This window comes from Phocoena sinus, chromosome 2 (assembly GCF_008692025.1).
Source record: "Phocoena sinus isolate mPhoSin1 chromosome 2, mPhoSin1.pri, whole genome shotgun sequence".
In the NCBI taxonomy this organism is placed as follows: Eukaryota; Metazoa; Chordata; class Mammalia; order Artiodactyla; family Phocoenidae; genus Phocoena; species Phocoena sinus.
In genome coordinates, this window is record NC_045764.1 from 166,052,413 (window position 1) to 166,078,992 (window position 26,580).

General features: G+C 47.4%; 1 protein-coding gene across 3 annotated transcripts in view; it reads right to left on the bottom strand.

Moving 5' to 3' along the window:
• Positions 1-26,580, bottom strand: part of FBLN5 (fibulin 5) — an 82,123-nt gene that overhangs the window by 12,703 nt on the left and 42,840 nt on the right. For all 3 annotated transcript variants that reach the window (XM_032622603.1, XM_032622604.1, XM_032622605.1), the window contains 4 exons: positions 12,206-12,328; positions 9,211-9,327; positions 5,517-5,636; positions 987-1,109 (listed from right to left, as the gene is read on the bottom strand). In XM_032622603.1, the coding sequence (XP_032478494.1) occupies positions 987-1,109; positions 5,517-5,636; positions 9,211-9,327; positions 12,206-12,328 (483 nt within the window). The remainder of the gene's footprint in view (positions 1-986; positions 1,110-5,516; positions 5,637-9,210; positions 9,328-12,205; positions 12,329-26,580) is intronic.

Below are 26,580 nucleotides of genomic sequence, written 5' to 3' on the forward strand. Positions count from 1 at the left end.
GAGCTATGCTAGCCAATAAGGCAGCCACTGGCCGCACGTGGTCACTGAGCCCTTGAAATGTGGCTAGTCCAAACCGAGATGTGCTGTTGAGTGGAAACTATATACCAGATTTCGACGACTTAGTAAAACCAAAGAATGTAAAATATCTATCAATAATTTTCATATTGAGTACATAGTGGAATGGTAATATTTTGGATATATTGCATAAATAAAATATGTTCTTAAAATTAATCTTACCTGTTTCTTTTTACTGCTTTAATGTGACTAGGACATGTTACTGGGACATTTTAAATTACATATGTGGCTCACATTTGTAGCTCACAAAATATTTCTACTGCCCGGCACTGCTGTGTGGAGAATTCTTGCTTAGTGTTTGGGTTAGGCAGGTTCAAGGAGCTGAAAATGAGTCTGTTGCTCAGCTACCAGCCTTCTCCACTTGCCCCAGTGAGTGGAGCATGGCAGGGAAATCATCTCAAACAGCCAATCTGGAGGAGACCCACCCCTTTCACAGCCTGGGATCCTGACCCTTGGAGGGACACAGCAGTTAGAGGTGAGAGGTATCCCCAGCATCCATTCTCTAGGAAGTCAGTAGAGAAAAGCTGACCAGGCTTCCCTGCAGGGGCCATGAGAAAACCTGCTCATGGACCAGGGCCAGGCCATAAGATGTCCTGGTCGGGTCCGGAGCAGTCCCCAGAGGGGCCGCAGAGATCTGCCTGGGAAGGCACGACCAGCCACCTGTATCTCCAGAGTTCATTCCAGAAGCAAGAGTGGCCTTGTCCTTTCTGAGGCCAAAGGATGGATTGCAGGGCAGGAAGGCACCAACCCTGGCATCCTGCCCAGAGCCTGCCACTCTGGGAGTCACCAGCACCCACTCACACCCTCACCTCTGCCACCTTCCCCAGGTGAAGACATCCAGGTGACTCCCCCGAGCCAGCCCCACCGCACACCTCCCCTCTGAACAGCCAGGTCCCTTTGAACAGCCTTACCCTGGCAGCTTCGGTTGTCATCCAGCAGGATGTAGCCAGCTGGGCAGGAGCAGAAGTACGTGCCAGGCTGGTTCACACACTCATGTTGGCAGAGGAACTCAGAGAAGCTGCACTCGTCCATATCTGGGAGAGACAAGTTACACCTGCTATTTATAATCACAGACTACCCAGGGATGAGAGCTTAGTGCTATTTCAGCTTTATTTATTCCAGCTTCCACACTCTCCCGACACATAGGATAGCTTTACTGCCAAGAAGTTGCTAATTCACTTCCTGAACACTTCTGGTGACGGGGAGCTCACTACCTATCAAGGCTGCCCATTGATATCTGGACAGCTCTAATTGTTAGAAAATTCTCTCCTACATGGAGCTGAAATCTGTCTCCATCAAGCTTCTAACACCCTTTGCCTCTGGCTCAGCTACGTCATCTACTCATCACTGGCTCATTTTTGCTGTACAGGTGAATCCACCCTCCACCTCTGGAGGGGAGATTTGTTTGCCTGCTGGAGTTTTATGGGTGCAGAGCTCTTCCCCCAGACCTAAAAACATTCACTGGCCCCAGTCTTCTGAAAGGGCAACTTTACCAGGGCTAACTCCCCTCTAATTTCCTGCAAGTTGAGAAACAATATTATTCCTAAAATCACAACTAAAAGGGACATCTCCAGAAGGCCAGGGGGTGTGAATTATATTAAAACTCCAGGGACTTCCCTGGTGGTCCAGTGGTTAAGACTTCGCCTTCCAATGCAGGAGGTAAGGGTTTGATCCCTGGTCGGGGAGCTAAGATCCCACATGCCTCCCGGCCAAAAAACCAAAACATAAAACAGAAGCAATATTGTAACAAATTCAATAAAGACTTTAGAAATGGTCCACATCAAAAAAGTCTTTTAGAAAAAGCAAACAGGGCTTCCCTGGTGGTGCAGTGGTTGAGAATCTGCCTGCCAATTCAGGGGACACGGGTTCAAGCCCTGGTCTGGGAAGATCCCACATGCCGCGGAACAACTAGGTCCGTGAGCCACAACTGCTGAGCCTGCGCGTCTGGAGCCTGTGCTCCGCAACAAGAGAGGCCGGGATAGTGAAAGGACCACGCACCGCGATGAAGAGTGGCCCCCACTTGCCACAACTATAGAAAGCCCTCGCACAGAAACGAAGACCGAACACAGGCAAAAATAAATAAATAAACAAATGTGGGGTTAAAAAAAAAAAAAGAAATTACATTTAAAAACCAACCAAACAAAAACAACTTCATTGTGTCCAAAAACCTCCTTGCAAGAGAAAACTGCAGTGGCATGGGGTGGCCCTCCTGCCTCAGGTGATCCCTGGGACGTGGGACCTGGCGCTGGGCCAACTCTCCAGCCGCAGAGGTGGGGACGTGAAGGGGGAGCCATAGAACTTTTACACTGTGGCCGCTGATGCAGAAGCAGGCGTTCCAGAAAAGCCAACTCTTCATCACACACAGCGTTTGGCAACAGAGCCCCCATTTGAGCCTCATGCGATAAGTACGCCAAAGAAAACATGTTTTTCTTTCATTTGTTGTTTCCCGAAAACTTGCTTTCTCTGTTTTCCCCACGTGATGTGTCCTCGGATTGCTCTCTGGAATCACCCAGAGAGGGTGTCAGCGCACGTGAGGCTCCTTCTCCACCATCTGATAATTCCAGGTGTTACATGCCTGACATCTCTCACATTCGAGAGGGAAAAACTCCTTCCCTTTTCTCCCAGGGGCCTTTGGGCGACAGGTTATGAGCCAGCAGAATTGGGAGGCTGATTTGAAAATTTAAATGATAGGGAGGGTGGGAGGGAGACGCAAGAGGAAAGAGATATGGGGATATATGTATAGCTGATTCACTTTGTTATAAAGCAGAAACTAACACAACACTGTAAAGCAATTAAAGCATTGGATGTAAAGCAACATCCAATAAAGATGTTAAAAAAAAAACAAACTCACACTCAGTGAGTCAGATCTGCTCTGTCCTGCCCGCCTCCAGCTCCCCGGGAGCCTCAGAGAGTCTGGTCTTGGTCCCAGACAACCTAACAGAGTGTCCTGCTTATTTTCCTTAAACTTGTAGATTCCATTCATACCTTTAGTAGAAGCAGTGGTAAAAGCTGTCATTTCCTGAGAGCTCGCTATGTACCAAGCCCTGGCCTAGATGCTTTACATGCCTCATTTTATTTAATCCTCACCTCGGTCCTAGAAGGAGGTGCAATTACTAACCACACCTTACAGAGAGAAAATGGAGACTCACAGAAGTTAGGTAACTTAACTAAATTTCCTGATACTGAGTAGGCAGGAAAGCTGGGATTTGAACCCAGCCAGCGGCCCTCCGGATCTTACACTCGTCAGCACAGTGCCATAATGTCTCCCTAAATGTAAATCACGCTCAGGACTTGAAACTGGTGGGTCTGAGGAGTTCTAGGGTTGGGAAATCCCCTGAGCGGGGCTAGCCCCAGTGCAGATGGAGAGGGTGGCACCCACCTCCACCTAACAGACCCGCTCAGTTTATCTCGATCAAAATCCCCAGACTTTACTAAGGGCTGTGGCTCCATCCTCCGCTTGAAATACAAAAGCTGAAATACAAGGCTGGTTCTGGCAGGGAGCCCACATGAGGCCATTTTCACGCAATCACATGAGAACCCACCATGGTTTCCAGGGTCAGCTCACTTAGCACATCTCTAAGGGACACGGCTAGGAAGGGTCTGGGGCTGCATGGAGGGGCCCCACCAGCTGGGATAACACAGTGGAGGTAACAGTTCCTAGGGGCGAAACAAGCAGCACAGAAAGGCAGTAAGTAGGAGGGGACAGACAGCAAACTCCCTGAAAACATCCCTGCCTACTCTTGGGCCAGCCCTAAAGCCCGCAGTGGACAAGAAAGTGGGCATCGTGGTGAACGTGCAGAAGATGGCCATTTTGGTTAAAGTGACTCAACTGAAAATCTTTGCCAAACCACCACGGATGGCTTCTTGAAAAGCGTAAAGTCCCTTACACCTACACTTAGAGAAAGTAAGTTAACACATAATGACACTTAGTTACTACAGCTCATTTAATCTTTATGAGCACCCTGTGAAGGTGTTTGTTGGTTGGTTTGTTTTGTAACAAACGGGGAAACTGAGGCTCAGGAAGTGACTTGGCCAGGAAAGTACTAAACAGGAGAACCAGACTTTGAACTTGGCTCCGTCTGGCTCCACAGTCGCTCTCCCATACCTCCTGCGTAGGTGCCCAATAACCATCTGTGGATGGGCAGACAATTCTCCAAAAACGAATATTCCCACCTCATAATGCTAAACTTTCCACCTTTTAGTTCCTTGGCCCAGATTCCCCAAAGGAGTGCCATGGCAGGAGGAAGGGGGCGGGCGGTGAAATCTAGGAAGAAAGTAGCTTTCCATGACTGAGGGTATTTTATGGCTGTTTCTGGGACTGACATTTAATCGACTAAGGCTCTCTGTAACTGCCTACTTGCAGCTCTGGCTTTCCTGGCCCTGGGGAGAAGTGTTCATTTGTTTCAGAGAATTCTGTCCCTAGAACACTCCAGTCCTAAGTGAAGCTATTACACAAGCCCCATTCATGAAACCCAGGATTAGGAAACTTTCCACTCTGGAGGACAAAAAGATTTTCACACCCTCGGGTATGGCCCACTCATTGTGAAAAATACAGGGAAGCATCATTAATTTGTACTGTGCTCATTTACAATTGCTGATGATGCTAAAAGTGGATGGAATAGAGTTTAATTCAACATTTACCAAAAAATAGGGCAAGAAAGAAAAGAAGGAAACATTAAGCAAAAGATGAGCTGTATATGGCTCTGTGCAGGATGCTACAGGAACAAGTATGAGTAAGATGCTGTCTGTATTCTCAAGGAGTTTACAAGAGTTTACACGTTTCTAAGAAAGTTATAATAGTGTCCATACGCTAGCTTGGGCAGAGTCATAGCTTCTTGGGCTTGGAAGGAATTTGCGAGAGGTCAACTGAGCCATCTATGTTTTCACAACAAATTAAGATTTTACTCATTCAACGTCCAACCATTCATTAGTTGATTTGCAAACTAGTTATTGCATGCTCGCAGTGTGCCAGGCCTGGAGCTAGGCACTGATTGTAGAGATTTTAATAGTTTACATACACAGTCTCATTCATTCAACACTCCCCCTCCCAACGCTACCCTGTGAGACTTGCTCTTATTTCTGCTATGATTCTATTAGTAGTATCTGCACTACCCCCAAGACTTGACTCAGTGCTGGGTGAGGCCAGATAACTCAACCCAACAGGCAACATTAGGCAACTCCTTTTCCTCTTCAACGTCATGTCAGACCCTAAAAGGTAGCTCCACTGATTTTTGCACTAAGGGTCAAATGACAAGGACATGGGACTGCACTCCACCTTTCGGGAAGTGACTCATCTCTGTTTTGTGCGGTTGTGACCCACTGCACTGGAAAGTGTCCCAAACTGGAGATGTGTCTGGGAAATGAGAGGAAACACCTGTGAAGAAAGCCCCCGCCCCTGTGCCCCTAGTACAGGTGGAAGTCTCTAACGCCAAGCCCATTACCACTGCAATGAACTCCATCATCCTCAAGTTCATATCCCGGGTCACAGCGGCAGATGAAAGAGCCATAGGTGTTGACGCAGGTTTGCACGCAGGGGTTCTCAGTTGCACACTCGTTCACATCTGTGGAAAACCAAAGCACATCACTGACCATTCCCACAACAGAACATTTGTACTAACTAGGCAGTAAAATGCACCAGCAACAAAATTACTACCACTAGGAGACCAGATCCACAGGCACCAAGGATCTCCATCTAGGACCAATCAGACGGAGAGCTCAGACCCCAAAGTGTTCACTGAAGAACCAGGGCCTCCATTCATACGTCCCTTCTGGGGTTGCAAGCTGGGAAGGGTGGAAATGGCATGTATACATATCATATACATGTATACACATGTACACGTATACACCCCCTAGGAAGTCCACTCTCCAAGGCTCACCAACGGGAATTTCTAGGCAACATCTGCTCTTTCCCATCACCAATTGAATTCATCTCCAATTAGCTCTTCCCTCACCTCCATTGACTTTGAAGTTTCAGGTAAAGAGGTAAATAATCATGACAATTTAAATAATAACTCTATTCATTATTGCTGTGGACTGAATTGTGTCCCCTCCAAAATTCATATGCTGAAACCCTCACTCCCAAATGTGATGATATTTGGAGATGGGACCTTTAGGAGGTAATTTACGTTAAATGAACTCATAGGGTGGGGCCCTCATGATGGGATTAGTGCCCTTATAAAAAAGAAGCACCAGAGAGCTTGCTCTTGTTCTTTCTGCCATGTGAGACATAGGGAGAAGGCGGCCACCTACAAGCCAGGAAGAGAAGCCTCACAAGCACCCAACCATGCTGGCACCTTAACCTTGGACTTTCAGCCTCCCCCTCGTGAGAAAATAAATTTCTGTTGTTTAAGCCACCCAGTTTATGGTATTTTGTCATGGCAGCCTGAGCTGACTAAGACAGTTAGACAGAAATAATGTCACTGATTATTACGAAAGGATCTCACACTCACAGGGTACTTACAGCCCTGTTTCAGGACCATCACCCCATGTTACAAGTTCAGTAGAATAAGGAGAAGACCAAAAAGGTGCACAAGGAAACTTTAAGGAGTGATGGAATTATTCATTATCTTGAGGTGGTGATAGTTTCGTGGGGGTATACATAAGTCAAAGTGCATGAAATCATGTACCTTTAATAGTGCAGTTCATTTTACGTTAATTATACATCAACAAAGATGTTTACCTCTGTTTTGAGGTTGAGAGATGTGCCCAAGTCCCCAAGCTAACAAGGGCACAGTTGAAACTGGGACATAAGTCAGGGGTCTTTCCACAATACCCAAGATTCATTCCGCACAGCTCGGAGAAGGGGGAGGGAAGGAGGGAGCCCCTGTGTACAATGGCATCAGTTGACCCGTTCTGAGCTCCCCCGTCCTGCTGCCACGCTCCATAGGGCAATGACCAAAGTTCCAGCTGAGAGAATTTCTATCCCCTTCAAAGTCCAGGTTAACCTCTGGAGACTCTTAACAGAGATTTGAGGGCTTTCAGAGCTAAAAGGTAAGTGGTTTGAGAAGTTTTTCTTAAAGAAGAGGGCAATCCCATGCCCACACAGCTCCTGCTTCCTGGCATCTTTGAAACTTTCAGAGGGGAAAGAAAAAACAGATGGCCATGCATGGAGGGTCCAGTGAGATACCAGTCTCCACTGGTGCCCAATGGGAGTCTAGAGGCTGTCCACCCAGGAGGCCAGGAAAATGTCGTGGTAGCAGGCTGTCGAGTGCAAGTTCAGGCAGGACAGCACTAATGAGCATTAAGGTCTGCAGTCCTCGGCTTCCAGCCGGATGCTGGCCATGCAAGGTGAATGAGCTTACGGCCCACGCTCTCACAGCTCTCAGCTGCTTGCGCTTCTGCCCCCTGGGGCCCTGGCTGTCCTCTCCTGCCAGCCCTGGCACGCACACGTGCCCAAATGCCCTTTGGAGTCCTTTGGGAGAAGACCGCATCCCACTCCGACTTGCTGAACAGGAAAGCTGGATCCTTGGTTCTACACTCATCTCAGAGCTGTGTGACTCTGGCCAAGTTGCTTAACCTTTCTGATCCTCGATTTCCTCATCTGCCCTGCCTCCCTCATAAGGTTATTGTTGGAGTTCAGTGAAATGAACAAACGTGACAATGCTTTGAAGAGGGAGGGCAAAGCACTCTTCCTTGCTTGAGGTGTTAGGAATACAAAAGCTCACCAGAGTATGTAACGTCCTGTGTTGCCGCGGGCCCTGCTGATGCAATATCCCAGTGGCCAAGTGCCCAGTGTCCAGGCCTGGATGCCGTGCCTGCTGCTTAATCCCACTGCTGGACTTGGCACTGTGAGGTATGTTAACTGCTCCTCGTCAAAGGCCGGTCCCTGAAGGACACATGGGCCTTTTGGCTCTTCTGTGCGTGGCTGTTCCTTAGTGGGCGCTGGGGGAAAACCTGGGCTGGCAACTCGAGCATCCAGCCCTGGCACAGAGAAGCCTGCATCTGCTCTAAGCCGCTTATCACAGCAGCAAAGAAGCCAGGCGCCTGCTCCCTGCTCTATCAGCTCCCTCAACCTCCCAGCCCAGGCTCTGCTCTCAAAAGAAAATGAGTTCTCCTGGCGAGAGGAACACAGTCGAGACTTCTTGGAACAAGCATCAGAACCAACTTTGGAAGAGAGACTTAGAAAGAATCCAGGATCCAACTCTTTAACGCTGATGCCTTCCTGTTTACCCAATGATTTAGATACGATTAAACTAATGGAGACATAATATCCTCCAAATAGCTGGCCAGGAGCCTGCCAGCCAGACCTCGAATGGTGTGACAAGGAAATGGATCCTGCAAAACCTGGTGACAGGCTCCAAACAAAGACCTCATTCTGAGTCTCCGGCGCTGCCTCCACCCTGGATGGGGCAGCTGCCAGGGCCTGGAGGCCTGGGCAGCGGGCTGGGGGCGGGGAGTTTGAGGCCAGGCAGGACTTGCACTAATTCTTGGGTCTTAAGTCCCCCACTCACTTCCTGAGCAGAAGAAGCCTTCAGATGGAGGCAATAGGCCTGGAACTTGTTTTTCTTACTTATCAGTATTTGAAGCGATCATGTGAAAGTCAGAAAATGCCTTTGTTTCTTTCATTCTGTTACTGCGGGGAATGCTGGGTTGTAGGGGAAGTGACCACCACCTCCGGACGCTCTGCTAAATAACAGGCCCTCCTAACACGGGTGAGGGGAAACTGTACGGAGAGGCATCAAAGTCGCCCGTGAAAACCCCGCATAGAGCGTACCTGAATATTTCACAATTCATCCAGAATCAGAAGCCCTCTTTCCTCATCTCTCTTTGGGCCTCAGGAATTGAACTCAGGCTATAGGACAGGTGAGAACATTTCAGGTTGGCCAAAAAAGCTGGCAAGGCTACTTGTGGATAGCAGATACATAGGGAGAAGCAAATCCATGAAATCATAAGCTCCCAGCTGGTGGATGACTGTGGTTCTAATTTCAGCAGTACTCAGAGGACATTCTGACATGTTTCACATAACCTCAGTTAGGATCTCAGGTTTCCGTAAACAATGGGATGGGCAGGCAGTGACTATGAGTGGAAATACACTTTAACAGCAGTGTTTCCCACCAACATAAGCTGTCAGACTCTGAAGAAGACACAGCATCTAGGGTTTCACACTGTGTTCGAGTGGTCATTCACATCACATACCTTGGCAAGACCTTCCATCCTCGTTGAGGGTGAAACCAGGGTTGCACGTACAGGAATAAGATCCAGGAACATTCGCACACAGCTGCTGGCAGTAGCCGTAGCGACATTCATCAATGTCTGGAAACAGAATTGCAAGCAAGGTAAGATATGTTTTCTTCTCAATCACCGATGCCACCCCAGCATCATTACTGCCTGTCTCTTCTGGATCAGCGTCACAAAGGGAAGCACAGCGGAACTAACACAACAACAGCACCTACGAAGTGTCAGGGATGGTGACACCCTCTGGATTCCGGGCTCAATCTCTCTACCATCCTCCCTGACCCATCTCAGTGCTATGAACACCTGAACCTATATTGAAAGTTGTAGAAGAAATTTCTGCTTAGAGTGGAACATTGGTCAAGATGGCCTCTAAGATTTTAAGCAAATCTAAGATTTAACGCTAAGGTTTATCCAACACCAAGAGTCACCCTAAGATCCTACTTAAACGTGTCATTGCCCTGGAAAGGGACAAGTTGGCTTAAAGTGTAAGGGGTATCCATAGCCTGGCTCCTGTAGGCTCTTTGCCAGCTCCACTAATGATGAATATGTCCAGCTGTCAGGAACAAGAGTGAGTGTAGGCCAGGTCAAGCTGGGTAGCACTGTGGTCTTGAGACCCATGAATCCAGGAACACAGGATGCCGGAGTTGGCCTTGGATCTCCTCCTTGTAGCGGAGTGGACATAAAACTCTGGATAAACACACCTCTTGCAAGCCATGATTGGCCTTTCCTGAGCAAGCAGCTATGTGGGTGAATGGTTCCTTTTAGCAGAGCCAGGCTGACATGTACCAGTCAACAGGGAGGCTGACGTCATTGGGAAAGCACTTCTTAATACCCCAAGCTGATGGGCTGACGGGCTGACAGCTGGAGAATTCACTCCTGCAGGATAGGGTGTTTCGAATGAAGCCTCCAGGTGGGGACCGAGTCTCACCTGACCATAGCTATAACTGGTCCTTATTTCATCCTCACCTCCCCCTAAACGTTCCCCCTCTGGTACACCACTTCCTTTGGAACCAGGGTCCACCAAGGGCTCCGAAGGCCAGCTCAGAACTTGTCTCTGTGCCTGGTTTCTACCACCTACTGCCAAAAAGGACCCCATCTCCACCTTACTCATTGTTCAGCCCTCCTCAGGAACCATGCCCTGCCCTTGTCATTCTGTTTCATCTCTGAGTCACAGCTACTTCTAACCTGGCTCACCCCACTGCCCACCAAGTGCCATGCAGCTCCTGCTTATAAAGCACATTGACTTGTGCAGTTGCTGATCCTGACCTCCTACGTGGGTGCAGTTGGGCACGTCCCCAAGCCAGGGAGGCAGCAGGGGGAAAAGAGGGCATCTTCTGCCTAGGGGTACCTTGGAAGAAAGGCGATTCCCAGCCCCTTATTTTTCTACAAAAGCAATGCCTCCAGAGTCGCACAGAGGGTGTGGTGGACGCCTATGGAATTTGCATTTTGAAAGAGAAAGAAGAGTTTGGCTGAGAGAAGGCACGAGTTTAGCCCATACTGAGGAAAGGTCTTCACTTTGGATGTAAAGTGTAATCAGGCCATGCATGTGGCACCACGTCAGGCCTCCAGGAGCATCCCTCCCAAAGCTTCACGCTGTGTGGAGGAGAACAACCCCCCCACCCCGGTAGAGGAATGTCCCAATTACTGCCCCCACTCAGATGGGGAGAGGTTTCCTGGCCCCAAGGTCTCTGTAATCTGGCCTGTATGTCCTGGTCACCTGGTTCTCTCTAGCACCTTCTTGTGGTGGAAAAAACTGTACTGAGAAACAGGAGACAGATTTTAGACCAACTCACTCTAAACTTTGTCCAACACGTTGCTCTTCTTTGAGTCTCAGTTTCCAGCTCTATAGAAGTTGGATGACATAACATCTAGCACCCCTTCCAGCTCTGAAATTCTACATACTGACTTCCCATACAAATAACTCACACGGGTCTGCTTATGTTCAAGTCAGTGGCATCAAATTTTCCATAATAGCTGAGGTTGGTTAAAATGCAAAGCAATCATCATATTTACACATGCCCATGAGCAGCCAGCTCTTTGGTGCCTGGAAAGGGGAACCGCGTCAAGCCTAGGCTGGCTTGTCAGACCCCAGAATGCTTTGCACAGGGCTCTAGAGGAGACCTCAGCTCAGTCTCAATCAAGAAAGACCTGGAAAGAAGAACCTTGCTGTTTGTTTGTTTCCATGATGTTGTTTGGATTTGTTTCTCAGCTCCTCCAGGACTGACTTCTGGGAGACAGAATAGTGTCGTAGAGGATTTAAACTAGTAGGGCTTTTCCAAGAAAACAGCAAAGAAATCTCACCCTACAAAGAGAAACTGAAGTGACAGCCAGAGATTGCTATGAATTCATTCACTTGGCTAAACCAAAAACTAGAGGAGAAGAAAGGAAAACAGCCCTCCAGTAAAAATAAACAGAGCGATCATATAGCTGATGCCAACCGCAAGGGACAAAATTCGCAATTGGCGCTGACTGACTCCTTAAAAAAAGACCACAGCTAGTGGGGTGGGTGAGGGGTAGGGGCTGTGATGGGGTATTAGGAGGAGATGATATTAGACCAGAATCCACTGATCCACATTTGAGACTTGGGACATTTCTGTGACTAAGCGAGAATTCCCTTCTCTTGGTATGATTTCTAATTGGGACAGAACAACCCTCACCTCTATCACTTCCTGCCTTGGTTATCAACTTCCTAAAGGCAGAAAGAAGGTCTAGGTAGAATCAAACGTGAACCCTTAAAAAGTACATTCAAAAACTCTGATGACGACACGCAGTGATGCGGTGATGGTGGCAACTGATTTTAAAGGGTGGGACTATGCGTGAGCTCGAGAGCCTTCCGCCTCCCCCACCCCCAAAGAAAAGCCCGCTGCCCTTAGACCACCAGCCATGCCCACATTTCACTATACCCAACACAAGCATTAACTCTCAAGAGTTTCTGTGTAGCCCACAGAGCTGTTACCTAAGCACTGGCCTTCGAGCAGCCAATAGCCGTCAGTGCAGGAGCAGGTATACCCTCCTTCTGTGTTGATGCAAATCTGGGTCGGGTTGCACTGATGGGAATCCGTCGCACACTCGTCCACATCTGTAACACAGACATATTCCAAAGAATGTCACTTACATGTTTAAAGCCCTGCAGCCACTACAGGTGCCAGCTGCTTGCTTGTCTGGCTGGGAGGCAGTTGATAATGTCCCTGGGTTATATCTAAGGAGACGGAAGCACCTCCCTAACAGGTACCACTAGGAGACCCTGACCTTTTCGGAGGGGGCAGAGCTAATCTGCTCCCTGGAAATCCACAAGGGAAATGGCCAAAAAGAGAACACACATCCTTAAGCACTTTTCTGCCATCCTAGCCCATCATTCTCTGAAAGCAAGTTCAACCATTACTTGGTTTAGAAACGCATTTTGTATTAGGCTTACCCATTCACATATTAAACCGGTCTGTTGTGTACCTGCTGTGTGCACAGAGCTATGATAAACACCACTGAGAACATAACAGAAAAAGAAACGTCCCTCGCCAGCGGAATCTTGTAGTCAAGTCACTTGATTGCATCCATGCCCCAAAATCTTTCAACGTAGAGCTCCTGTTCCTTCATGAAGCTTCCCAGAGCCCTCCAGTCTTCCTTCCACGCCAGAGCTCCGAGGGCTGATCTCTTGCTGCCCTCTGCTTACATTGGGTTTCTCCAAGCTGCTGCGTCCCCATCTGTCTGCCAGTGTGCAGGTACTTATGTCCAAGCCAGTCGGTCCCGTTTCCTTAACTGGGAGCTCAGAGCACAGAGACCAAGTTGTTTACATGGCCACATTTCTCATCTGTTGTACACAGCACTCAGAACTGTTTCACCTGAAACGAATCCTTCTTCCCTTTCTCCCCAAACTGCACTCTAGAAAGAGTGCTCAACCCTATAAGCGGTCCTCCTGACACCACGCTCTTACTTTGACCTAAAGGACAAGACCCCCTAGACCTTTGGCTATGAAGGGATTCACCCAGGGCCCTGGATCCGCCTGGCCAGGCCCCACCTCTCCTCATCACTCCTGCCCTCACCTGCCTGCACTTTAGGGCTCCTGCCTTTTGCCCCCTCCTCACTACAGGCAGGGTTTGCTCATCTACCCCTTCTCCCCGCCTCTCCAGAACGGACCATCGGAAATAACTTTAAAACTGCACTTCACAGAGCCTGCGCAGTGTGCCCGGCTCCTCATTTTTTCTCACAATCGCTCCATGCGGTGAGCTGGTGACCCCCACTTACAGATGGGAAAACGGTGCTGAACATGCTGGATCACCAAGGCCAGAGCCAAGTCCAGGCTTCCCCACCTGCCTGCCTCCCAGTCCCCTCTGTGCAGGAGTGACAGAGGTCACACTGCGTGGCCCAGGCAGGTCAAGCAGAGGAGAGAGGGCTGAGCTTTTGCTACCTTTTCCTGCCCCACCTGGAAAATTGTCTGCCTCTTGACCTCACAGATGGCAGACTGTGGTGGGGCTGGGGGGCACCTAGGATTCCAAAGTGTAAGCTCCTTGGGTAGCACAGGTGTGCACTCGGGAAGCAAGCACAGCTGGTCCAGTGAAACGTTCAGCCAGGTAAGCGATGGTCTCCAGGCTCCAACCGACACCACCACAATCCACCACCATCTGCATTACTGGTCAACACCAATGACACTGGTCTGTTCCCATCCCACCCTCAATGACCAGGTGTCTGGGCATCGTGTGGAACCAGGCTCCAGCCCGCGAAACATGGACCACCTCCAAGAACCCGCTTCCAGGGTGGCAGCAGCTCCACCCTGACACGTGACGATGTGCAGCCTCGGTGGCAAAGACCCGCCGCCGTTCTCAGCTGCAAGAGCTCCTGCCTTTGCCCTGGGCCTCGCTTCCAGCCCCAGGTCTGCCCACCCAGCAAAGCCTCCCAGGGGAACCGGCCAATAATGCTCGGCCAGCAGCCGCTCCTACTCAAATCCGTATCGAAGCCTGTGATAATAAACAACACCACTATTGGCCAGCACATATTTACATTTTTTCAGCGGGAAGTGATAGATGGCAATTGTACCCTGGGAACAACATTGCCTTAGGAATTTGTGCTCTTTTTCCTGCTTCAAGTGGAACGCAGGGTGAGGGAGTCTTAAGGGGCAACAGAGCTGTTAGAGAGACTTGGTGATAGCAAGTTCCCAAGGCTCTGTGCTTCTGTAAACTGGGTGCACACAACGTGCCCCCAAAGCCCTGCACAGAGGAACCAAACACTCAGGAGGGGACTAGACTGGGCTCAGAAGGGCACGTGAGGTCTAAATGTGTTTGCACATGTGCACACATAGGCACGTGCAAACTATTCAACTCCAGAAACAAAATCTCTAAAGTTTCAAAAAACAGCAACAAAACTCCACCACTTTTACTGCGTTAAAGAATTAACTCAGTTATACCACATTTCTGTTGATGTACATTCAAAAAACTCCTTGAATTGATTGATTGAATGGGTTGAATCAATCAACTGACACTGGATTGTCAACATGAATATATTTTGAGAACTCAATAAGTTTGGAGTCTTTGGTGGATGTATGTCCCATCTTTATAGCCTCAAAACATACCTGGGGCTTCCCTGGTGGCACAGTCGTTAAGAATCCGCCTGCCAATGCAGGGGACACGAGTTCAAGCCCTGGTCTGGGAAGATCCCACATGCCGCAGAGCAGCTAAGCCCACGAGCCACAACTACTGAGCCTGTGCTCTAGAGACCGTGAGCCGCAACTACTGAAGCCCGCGTGCCACAACTACTGAAGTCCGCGCGCCTAGAGCCCATGCTCTGCAACGAGAAGTCACTGCAATGAGAAGCCCACGCACCGCAACGAAGAGTAGTCCCCGCTCGCCACAACTAGAGAAAGCCCACGCGCAGCAACAAAGACCCAACACAGACAAAAATTAAAAATTAAAAACAAACCTGGTTTAACCTGGGTCCATAGTAAATGTTTAATAACTATTTGGTGAATGAATGAATGAATGAATGAACACATGGGCAACAAACTTTAAGGCCTCTGAGCCCCCAGACAAGCTTTTCCCAGCCAACTTGCTGACAAGTGCCTGGACTTTGAAAACCACCACCCCAAAGAAAACCTCCATCAGCTTGCACACCTGTGGGGCTGAAACTGGGGAAGTTCATGCTGTGGGTTCCACACGAGGCTAAAAGACTCATCACACATTCCAGCTCACAGCTAAACTGCTTACATTAAATACATTTGACTTAAATAACAGAAGGAAAAGTACGTCGAACACTCCAAGGACATTCTTTGGCAAAGGGGCCTTTTCTGCATCAGTGGAAAAGTACAAGTTACGGCAACCTGAGTAAGTGTCATTATCCTTGGACGCAAACCATGCCTGTTACTCCTTTCCTTTTCTGTGGGATGCTTAGGAAACGTCCCTTAAGAGAAAAGAATGCTGGGTTCATTCAATCATTCATGTACTCATTCACTTATTAATTCTTTATGTTCTACTGTGTGTGTGTGTGTGTGTGTCCTCCTAAATTTCTAGGCCACTAGGAGAGCTGGTGTCGAGTGCAGTCCCTCTAGCTGTATGGTTCGCGGAAGCAGAGGGTCCCTCCAGGGGGCTGTGGCCCTGGGCAGCTGCCTGGGCCCTTCGAGGATTCCAGCACAGCAGCCATGGCTCATCTCTCCCCAGCTGGGACAACATCCCCCCACCGTCCAGGTGACCAGCACCCTGGCAACTGAAGGAAAGTGCTCACTGACATCTCCAAAACCAGATCAAAGCCCAGCACTGTGCCTACCCAGGAAAAAATCATCCTCCATGTTGAGCAGCACAGCTCTGCTGCCCCAGGCAGCTCTGAGCTGTTACCCCTTCCTTCAGACATCCCCAGGGTGGCCTTCAGTTACACTCTCAATCTCAAACAACAACTGCTCACGTAGGAGAGTCCTCAAAGCAGTCAACCTCATTTCCTTGACGCCCTTCCAGAAGGCAGAAGTGAGCTCCCGGCCTTGGGACAGCAGCCTGCACGGCAGGGATATTCATTTAGGATGTCATACCGATAGCTGTGTCCCATGTCCCCAGCAGGTGTGCTAAGGCAGTGTGAGTGAAGAACAGCCTTCCAGTCCAGTCAAGATCTCACAGAGGTGCCAGATGGAGGAACTGGGTTCAGACTTCAGAATACACCTGCCCAACAAACTGGAACAACAAAAGGAACAGAATCTTCCAGGCTGAGACCTTAATAGACATTTCTCCAAAGAAGACATACCGATGGCCAGTAGGCACATGAAAAGATGCTCAACATCACTAATTATTAGAGAAATGCAAATCAAAACTACAATATGGTACCACCTCACAGGGATCAGAATGGCCATCATTAAAAAGTCTATAAATAACAAATGCTGGAGAGGGTGTGGAGAAAAGGGAACCCTCCTGCACTGTTGATGGCAAGGTAAGTTGGTGCAGCCACTATGGAGAACAGTGTGGATGTTCCTCAGAAAACTAAAAATAGAATTAGCATATGACCCAGCAATCCCACTCCTGGGCATATACCCAGACCAAACTATAATTCAAAAAGACACATGCACCCCTATGTTCATAGCAGCACTATTCACAATAGCTAAAACATGGAAACAACCTAAATGTCCATCGACAGATGAATGGGTATAGATGTGGTACACGTATACAATGGAATACTACTCAGCCATAAAAAAGAATGAAATAATGCCATTTGCAGCAACATGGATGCAACTACAGATTATCATACTAAGTGAAGTCAGAAAGAGAAAGACAAATACCGTATGGTATCACTTATATGTGGAATCTAAACTATGGCACTAATGAACCTATCTACAAAACAGAAACAGACTCACAGACATAGAGAACAGACTTGTGGTTGCCAAAGGGAAGGGGGGTGGGGGAGGGAAGGACCAGGAGTGTGGGGTTAGCAGATGCAGACTAGTATATATAGGATGGATAAACAACAAGGTCCTACTGCATAGCACTGGGAACTACATTCAATATCCTGTGATAAACCATAATGGAAAAGAAAATTTTAAAAAAGGAATGTCTATATGTGTGTAACTGGGCCACTTTGCTGTACAGCAGAGATGGACACAACATTGTAAATCAACTACAGTAAAAAAAATAAAATTAGAACCTTTAAAAAAATTTTTTAATTTTATTTATTTTTTTATACAGCAGGTTCTTCTTAGTTATCTATTTTATACATATTAGTGTATACATGTCCATCCCAATCTCCCAATTCATACCACCACCACCACCACTCCCCCCACCCCTACTGCCACTTTCCAGGCTGACTTAAGGGACAGCATGAGAAAAGGCCACAGCCTACAAATCTGCTAGAAGGAGTTCTGTGATGGAGGCAAGGGGTGATTGGCAGGTCTCCCCTCTCTCTTATCAGACGGAGTTCTCACAGGGCATCGTGACTAGCATGCTATTGGTTTATGCCTATTATATGTCCTTCCTTGGGAGTGGGTTAGTTCTCAGCATACAACCCATTTTTCTGTCCCCCGTAAAACTAATGGTTCCAAGTATGATCTTAGGGTTATCTCACGGGTTGTTGCATAAAAATCTCTACTGGCAGGTATAATGGGCAACATACTGCTATAAATATGCATGAATATGTTTGAATACAAATAATATGCATATGTATGCTAGCTACTTGTCATATTTGAATGTACATATTATATACCTACACGCATTTACGTTTCAGCATTCCTAAAAGTTCAAGGTAAAATAGTTAAACTGTTTTCATAACACAAATTCTCATTGAAATAAATATCCTTTAAAAATGGTAAAACAAAGCAAAACAAAACAAAAACTAATGGTTCCCCCATGCCCACAGGGAGAACATTTCCTAAGCCATTCTGCCAGCACTAAAGCTTAAGAGAAAAAAAGACCAAAGGGCTGCGACTTCCCCAGAAAGGGCTACTGGGTAAAAAAAATAAGAACTTTGAGAGGCAGGCAGAGCTGGGTGTGAATCCAGGCTCCTGCACTTAGTAACAGAATATTACTGACAAGTTGATTGATCTCAGGGACGCTCAGATGCTCTGCAAAATAGAGCTGCAGCAGCCTGCCTCCTAGGCTGCCTTGAGAGTTCACAAATCAGCATGTTCGCAGGTCCCATCACCATTGCCTGGCGCACAGGAGGTGCCCAGGAAATTATAGTTCCCTTCCCCAGTGAGGTGCTGTTTCTAACAGCCGAGAAAGATAGGGGAAGCTTGGTTTCTGCCTGCTGCAGGCTTTGTCCTGGGATTCAGACACCATGATGACGGCACTCAGTGGGCTGTGAGACATGGTTAGTTCTACGGTTCCAACACAGTTAGAGCCGTCTCCCCCACAGAGCCCCGGACACGTGACCGGAGATTGAGACAAGAGGTGAAAAGAGGAGAGTACATTCCTTTGTGGGGTCTCAGGCTCCACCTACGCCCTTTGGCATCTATAAATCCAGCTATGATTCTTTAATTGTAGACATCCGAAAGCCTAAGGGTACGTGTGTCTTCCTGAATTCCACAGCCAAACGCGATCAACCTTAACACCAGGATTCTTCCCTCCTCCTGTATCTTCTCTTCTCCAATACTGTCGATAAGGTAGGGCTGACTTTGTGAGCCTGTGTACACACCCTCGGCTGAATGTCTCCGTTCTTGAGTGAGGACGGCCATCAGCCAAAGGGAAATATTCTCATTGGGTGACACGGGGAGAAACTGTCGAAAAACGTTCGGAAGACTGCACCTATCCAAAGTCCTCCGCAAGTCCTTTTTTGGACACGGCGGAATCACTTCCTTGGTAGTAAATTTTTACCCAGTGAAACAACATGTTTTCCCAGCCCGTTTTTGTTCCTTCCTCGCTCAAGCTAATGGGGCTTGATAAGAAAGAAGAAAATAACAAGGCACATTCCAACGCCTCCAATTGAAGCCAGTTTTAGGCCTGCTGCTGGGCTGGATGGGGGCCAATTTTCATCAAGACGACCTCAGTGAAGGCTGGAAGCTACACAGACAGGACAGACTTCCCAAACACCTGCTTAATTAAAGAGCTCAGCATTTGAGGACTTGTTTGTTGAATTCCCAGGACATCTGCATTCCATGTGTCTTATAGGTCCTGGGCAGTCATTAGGAGCCAGATTTTTCTGTGTTTACAGCATTTTTCCCAATCCTTGATATCAAGCTTAGAATACAAAGCTTGCTCATTTTGTGCCTCTAATTAGGCAACAAATATGTGATCCATTTTCCAAACAACTAAAAATCCTCTCCTTCTGGATGAAACCAGCTGGACTGTAGCTTCCAACCTCTGCATGGGTTCTATTTTTCTGTCCATAAAGCAAGTACTTGGAGGAGAGCTCTGAAAGGCCCTTCTAGCCGTGCCTTCTACAGAAACAAAGTATGAAGCTAATGGGGGTCACATTGTTCGGTTCTTGAGTAATTATTTTCATCCGGAGCGCTTGGTAAACATCAGCTGACTTTAGCTGATTTCAAACTGGGCAGGGAATTGGCTAAGCTCATTCAACTTTTTTTTTTTTTTAAAGCTTTTTGCTCATTCAACTTTTGACAACGTATGAATTGTTACTGCAGTTCCAGGGGTGGGGGGAGCGAGGGGTTAGTGACATATGTGTTCCTTCTTGAGCATCATATCGTCCTGAGAGTAAGGGGACAAGGCTGCTTATTGCCAGTGTAGACATGGTTTTTGTTTTTTTTTTTTTTTTTTGTGGTACGCAGGCCTCTCACTGCTGTGGCCTCTCCCATTGCGGAGCACAGGCTCTGGACGCGCAGGCTCAGTGGCCATGGCTCACGGGCCCAGCTGCTGCGCGGCATGTGGGATCCTCCCGGACCGGGGCACGAACCCGTGTCCCGAACCCGTGTCCCCTGCATCGGCAGGAGGACTCTCAACCACTGCACCACCAGGGAACCCCGACATGGTATTTTTTAAAAGGGCATGAGGCTTTAGCCATTATTGTGATTATAAACCAGACAAACATGGAGCTCAAACTAGATTGTCACTTACCAAAAGTCCTGCCGTTTGCCCATCAACAGAGAAGGATTTTTGAAACTATACAAGTCAGTGGTTCCCAAACCTAGCTACACAAGAGAATCACTGGGCTGAATCAGAAAGTCTAGGGTGGAGGCTTGGAAAGCTGTTTAAAGTTACCTAAATGATTCCAATGTAAAACCATATCTGGAACTTGCTGTGCCAGACCAGTACTTCTTAAACTTTAATGTGCATATGAATCAGTGGGGATCTTGTTGAAATGAAAACTAATTTGGTCAGTTCTGCATTTCTAAGTCCCAAGTCTGCTGGCCCAGGAACCACACTTCGAGAGGCAAGGTGCTAGATTATTGTGGGCGATGTTTGGTTCTGTATCCTTGCAACGTACTCAGAGTTTAAGAAGCTGTTCAGGAGAGTCTAGGAGGGAATTAAGTGTTCAAAAATCAAGCCGGCAATCCCTAACCAGATTATTCTCTAAGATCAAACCTGCTGGTTACAATAGTATTGTGATTTTTAGAGTCTTATTCAAGACGTTCTCAGCACAGCCTAAACCACAGTCTAAAAAATGCTTTCCTGGGGCCACAGACTCAGCCATTACTCACGTCCACCTGCAGTGGCTGGGCCCAGAGCACTGTGTACCTTCAGAAGGTTCTCCTCCTTTCAGTTTGCTGGTGGTGTTTTGATTGCCTAAGAGTTAACTCAGTTCCCTGAATCTTAACTAAGTTCTTGGCAATACTGGCCCCCAAAGTGATGACAAAAAGTGCAAAAGATTCCAATTAGGAGCAAAGACAACGTTTTTCCTTCAATACAGACCATCCCTTGTTCAGGAACGCAGTCTATAAATACTATAGCTCTTAAATCACGTCATCTCCACCACACCTCCCCATAGGCTCTGGCTCCCCATTCCCTCTGAGCATATTCCTCCCCCATACCCTTCTCTCCTGATGCTGTCACAGTTCACGGTGTCACCGTTGTCCTGAACCTGGGGCTAGAAAGCTCAGCCATCCTTAAGTCCTTCCCCCCAGACCCAACTCTCACACAATTCACCTCCTGGAAATTTTGCAAATTCTTTCTTTCCATTCCTTACCCCCCAATATTCCAAGGCCTTGCTGTCTTTTCTCTAAACGGTTGGAATAACTCTGTACTAGTCTGCCGGCCTCCAGCCTCTCCCGCTGGAAGCAAGTGAAACACAACCTCCAGAATGATCCAAGACATGGAAACGATCATGGGGCCCCACTGCTCAACACTTCACTCCCCTCCTTAGAAACCACACAGCTTTCTTTTTACACCTCGGCAACAGAGCACGTCAAGCCTACTTTTATACTCACACATGTGCTAATTAAACACATCTGGTTTTATAGCATTTCACACTGTATGACAGAATTAGCTGTGCAGGGCTCCATCTCCCTCCACCAAACTGCGAGTTCCCGGAAAACGAGAAATGGGTCTCATTCACATTTGAGTCCTAAGCACCTAACATAGCGCCTGGTGTGATGGAGAGCATGGACGTGAATGATACTGGAAATGAAGATACTTTGTCCTTGGACTTTTCTGAAGGCAAGAGGGGGAAGTCAGTTACACCACAGGATAGGAGAGGAAGCCAGTTGGGCCAACCACCTCTTCGGTGGCCCCATGTCTCACGCCATGGGATGGAGGATATCTGGGAACAGTGCCTGCCCAGCAGAGCCCCAGGCCCCCACCTCTAGTGACCGGGGCCTCATCCCTGTCCCGGTCTTTGCCCAGGGTTAATTTGAGAGTGTCCTCAACCTCCAGAGGCTTTGACACGCCATGTGCTTGGCCTGATGGAGTGAGTTATGTTTCCTCCTTCCTCATAAAGAGCCGTACAACTCAGACGAGGAAGAAGTTTATTCTCAACAATCACAGGAGGGAGGAACATCAGAGGAAAGAAAAGACACACCTTTTCCTGGCCTGAAAATGGGCACCAGCAGGACCCCTTAGGGCACAACCAGACCAATCCATTTTGCAGGCTCAGGACCAAACCCTTGGCCTGGTGCAGGCTGTGAGATTACCAGGGTATGCAAATTCACCCCAAGGAATCAATCAGCCTGTCGTCAGCAGCAAACACTCCCTGCCAGTCCCTCTCAGAGCACGAGAATGGAATCTGCACGTGTTCTCCTCCCCACGCCGGGGTCAGAGACTCTGCTACCACTTCTGACTCCATCACTAACTAACCAGGGCAACCATGTATATGTCATTGGCCTGCATTTGCTTCCCTGCCTCTGAAATGGGGCCACCATCACCTGCCCTCCGAGGACTTGCAGGCTAGTGGGGAAGGCAGGCGGTGAACAGAAACCAGTGTGGAGAGCACTGCAGAGGGCTATGGGAACACATAACAGCGAGTGTCCCACACCTGGGAGGTGAGGCCAGGTCTTGACCATGGACAGTGACATAGGGGAACACTTCACATACACCCATTCCTGGAACCCTAGGACAAGGGAGGGGAGTGACAGATGGCTCTTTCAACATAACAAGTTACAAGCAGCAGGCAAGCAGGTGATTAAGAATATAAATATTTCGAGAGAACTTCAAGGTGGCGGAGGAATAAGACATGGAGATCACCTTCCTCCCCACAAATACATCAGAAATACATCTACATGTGGAGCAACTCCTACAGAACACCTACTGAACGCTGGCAGAAGACCTCAGACTTCCCAAAAGGCAAGAAACTCCCCACATACCTGGGTAGGGAAAAGAAAAAAGAAAAAACAGAGACAAAAGAATGGGGACGGGACCTGCACCAGTGGGAGGGAGCTGTAAAGGAGGAAAGGTTTCCACACATGAGGAAGCCCCTTCACTGGCGGAGACAGGGGAGGGGTGGGAAGTGGGGAAGCTTTAGAGCCGCGGAGGAGAGCGCAGCCACGGGGGTGCGGAGGGAAAAGTGGAGAGATTCCCGCACAGAGGATCGGTGCCGACCTGCACTCACCAGCCCAAGAGGCTTGTCTGCTCACCCGCTGGGGCGGGCGGGGGCTGGGAGCCAAGGCTTGGGTTTCGGAGGTCAGATCCTAGGGAGAGGACTGGGGTTGGCTGCGTGAACACAGCCTGAAGGGGTTAGTGCGCCACAGTTAGCTGGGAGGGAGTCTGGGAAAAAGTCTGGAGCTGCCGAAGAGACAAGAGACCATTTCTTCAGAGTGCACGAGGAGAGGGGATTCAGAGCACCGCCTAAACGAGCTCCAGAGACGGGCACAAGCCGCGGCTATCTGCGCGGACGGGCATGAGATGCTAAAGCTGCTGCTGCCGCCACCAGGAAGCCTGTGTGCGAGCACAGGTCACTGTCCACACCTCCCCTCCCAGGAGGCTGTGCAGCCCACCACTGCCAGGGTCCCGGGATCCAGGGACAACTTCCCCGGGAGAACGCACGGCACGCCTCAGACTGGTGCAATGTCCCACCGGCGTCTGCCGCCGCAGGCTCGCCCTGCATCCGTACCCCTCCCTCCCCCCGGCCTGAGTGAGCCAGAGCCCCCGAATCAGTGGCTCCTTTAACTCCGTCCTGTCTGAGCCGGAACAGATGCCCTCAGGCAACCTACACGCAGCTGAACCCCAGGAGCTGTGTGAAAAAAGAAGACAACGGGAAATCTCTCCCAGCAGCCTCAGGACCAGCAGATTAAATCTCCATAGTCAACTTGATGTACCCTGCATCTGTGGAATACATGAATAGACAACGAATCATCCCAAATGGAGGAGGTGCCCTTTGGGAGCAACTGTAGACTTGGGGTTTGCTTTCTGCATCTAATTTGTTTCTGGTTTTATGTTTATTTTAGTTTAGTATTTAGAGTTTATTATCATTGGTAGATTTGTTTATTGATTTGGTTGCTCTCTTCATTTTATGTATAGATATATATATATTTTTTCCTTCTTCTCTTTTTGTGAGTGCGTATGTGTATGCTTCTTTGTGTGAAGCTGTATAGCTATGCTTTACCAGTTTTCCTAGGGTTCTGTCTGTCCGTTTTTTTATTTGTTTTTGTTTTTAGTATAGTTTTTACCACTTGTTATCATCAGTGGATTTGTTTTTTGGTTTGGTTGCTCTCTTCTTTCTTTTTTTATTTTTCTATTTTAAATTACTTCTTAATTATTTTTATTTTTAATAGTTTTGAATATTTTATTTTAATAACTGCATTTTATTTTTATTTATTAATTTTTTCCTTCTTTCTTTCTTTTATTCTCCCTTTTCTTCTGAGCCGTGTGGTGGGCAGAGCCTTGGTGATCTGGCTGGGTGTCAGGCCTGTGCCTCTGAGGTGGGAGAGCCAAGTTCAGGACATTGGTCCACCAGAGACCTCCCAGCTCCATGTAATATCAAACAGCAAAAGCTATCTCAGAGATCTCTGTCTAAATGCTAAGACCCATCTCCACTCAATGACCAGCAAGCTGTAGTGCTAGACACCCTATGCCAAACAAGGAGCAAGAGAGAAACACAGCCCCACCCATTAGCAGAGAAGCTGCCTAAAATCATAATTAGGTCACACACACCCCAAACACACCACTGGACATGGTCCTGCCTACCAGAAAGACAAGATCCAGCCTCATCCACCAGAATACAGGCACCAGCCCCCTCCACCAGGAAGCCTACACAACCCACTGAACCAACCTTACCCACTGGGGGAAGACACCAAAAACAATGGGAACTACAAACATACAGCCTGCAAAAAGGAGATTCCAAACACAGTAAGTTAAGCAAAATGAGAAGACAGAGAAATACACAGCAGATGAAGGAGCAAGGTAAAACCCCACCAGACCAAACAAATGAAGAGGAAATGGGCAGTCTACATGAAAAATAATACAGAGTAATGATAGTCAAGATGAATCAAAATCTTGGAAATAGAATGGAGAAAACACAAGAAATGTTTAACAAGGACCTAGAAGAATTAAAGAGCAAACAATGATGAACAACACAATAAATGAAATTTAAAATTCTCTAGAAGAAATCAATAGCAGAATAACGGAGGCAGAAGAATGGATAAGTGACCTGGAAGATAAAATAGTGGAAATAACTACCACAGAGCAGATTAAAGAAAAAAGAATGAAAAGAATTGAGGACAGTCTTAGAGACCTCTGGGACAACATTAAATGCACCAAAATTCGAATTATAGGGGTCAGAGAAGAAGAAGAGAAGAAGAAAGGGACTGAGAAAATATTTGAAGAGATTATAGTTGAAAATTTCCCTAATATGGGAAACAAAATAGCTAATCAAGTCCAGGAAGCACAGAGAGTCCCATACAGGATAAATCCAAGGAGAAACATGCCAAGACACATATTAATCAAACTATCAAAAATTAAATACAAAGAAAAAATATTAAAAGCACTAAGGGAAAAACAACAAATAGCATACAAGGGAATTCCCATAAGGTTAACAATTGATCTCTCAGCAAAAACTCTGCAAGCCAGAAGGGAGTGGCAGGAAATATTTAAAGTGATGAAAGGGAAAAACCTACAACCAAGATTACTCTACCCAGCAAGGATCTCATTCAGATTCAACAGAGAAATTAAAACCTTTACAGACAAGCAAAAGCTGAGAGAATTCAGCACCACCAAACCAGCTTTACAACAAATGCTAAAGGAAATTCTCTAGGCAGGATACACAAGAGAAGGAAAAGACCTACAACAACCAACCCAAAACAATTAAGAAAATGGTAATGGGAACATACATATCAATAATTACCTTAAATGTAAATGGATTAAATGTCCCAACCAAAAGACATAGACTGGCTGAATGGATACAAAAACAAGACCCATATATATGCTGCCTACAAGAGACCCACTTCAGACCTAGAGACAGATACAGACTGAAAGTGAGGGGATGGAAAAAGATACTCCATGCAAATGGAAATCAAAAGAAAGATGGAGCAGCAATTCTCACATCAGACAAAATAGACTTTAAAATAAAGACTATTACAAGAGACAAAGAAGGACACTACATAATGATCAAGGGATCAACCCAAGAAGAAGATATAACAATTGTAAATATTTATGCACCCAACACAGGAGCACCTCAATACATAAGGCAAATGCTAACAGCCATTAAAGGGGAAAATCAACAGTAACACAGTCATAGCAGGGGACTTTAACACCCCACTTTCACCAATGGGCAGATCATCCAAAATGAAAATAAGTAAGGAAACACAAGTTATAAATGACATATTAAACAAGATGGACAAAATTGATATTTATAGGACATTCCATCCAAAAACAACAGAATACACTTTCGTGTCAAGTGCTCATGGAACACTTGATAGATCATATCTTGGGTCACAAATCAAGCCTTGGTAAATTTAAGAAAATTGAATTGTATCAAGTATCTTTTCCAACCACAACACTATGAGACTAGATATCAATTACAGGAAAAAATCTGTAAAAAACACACATACATGGA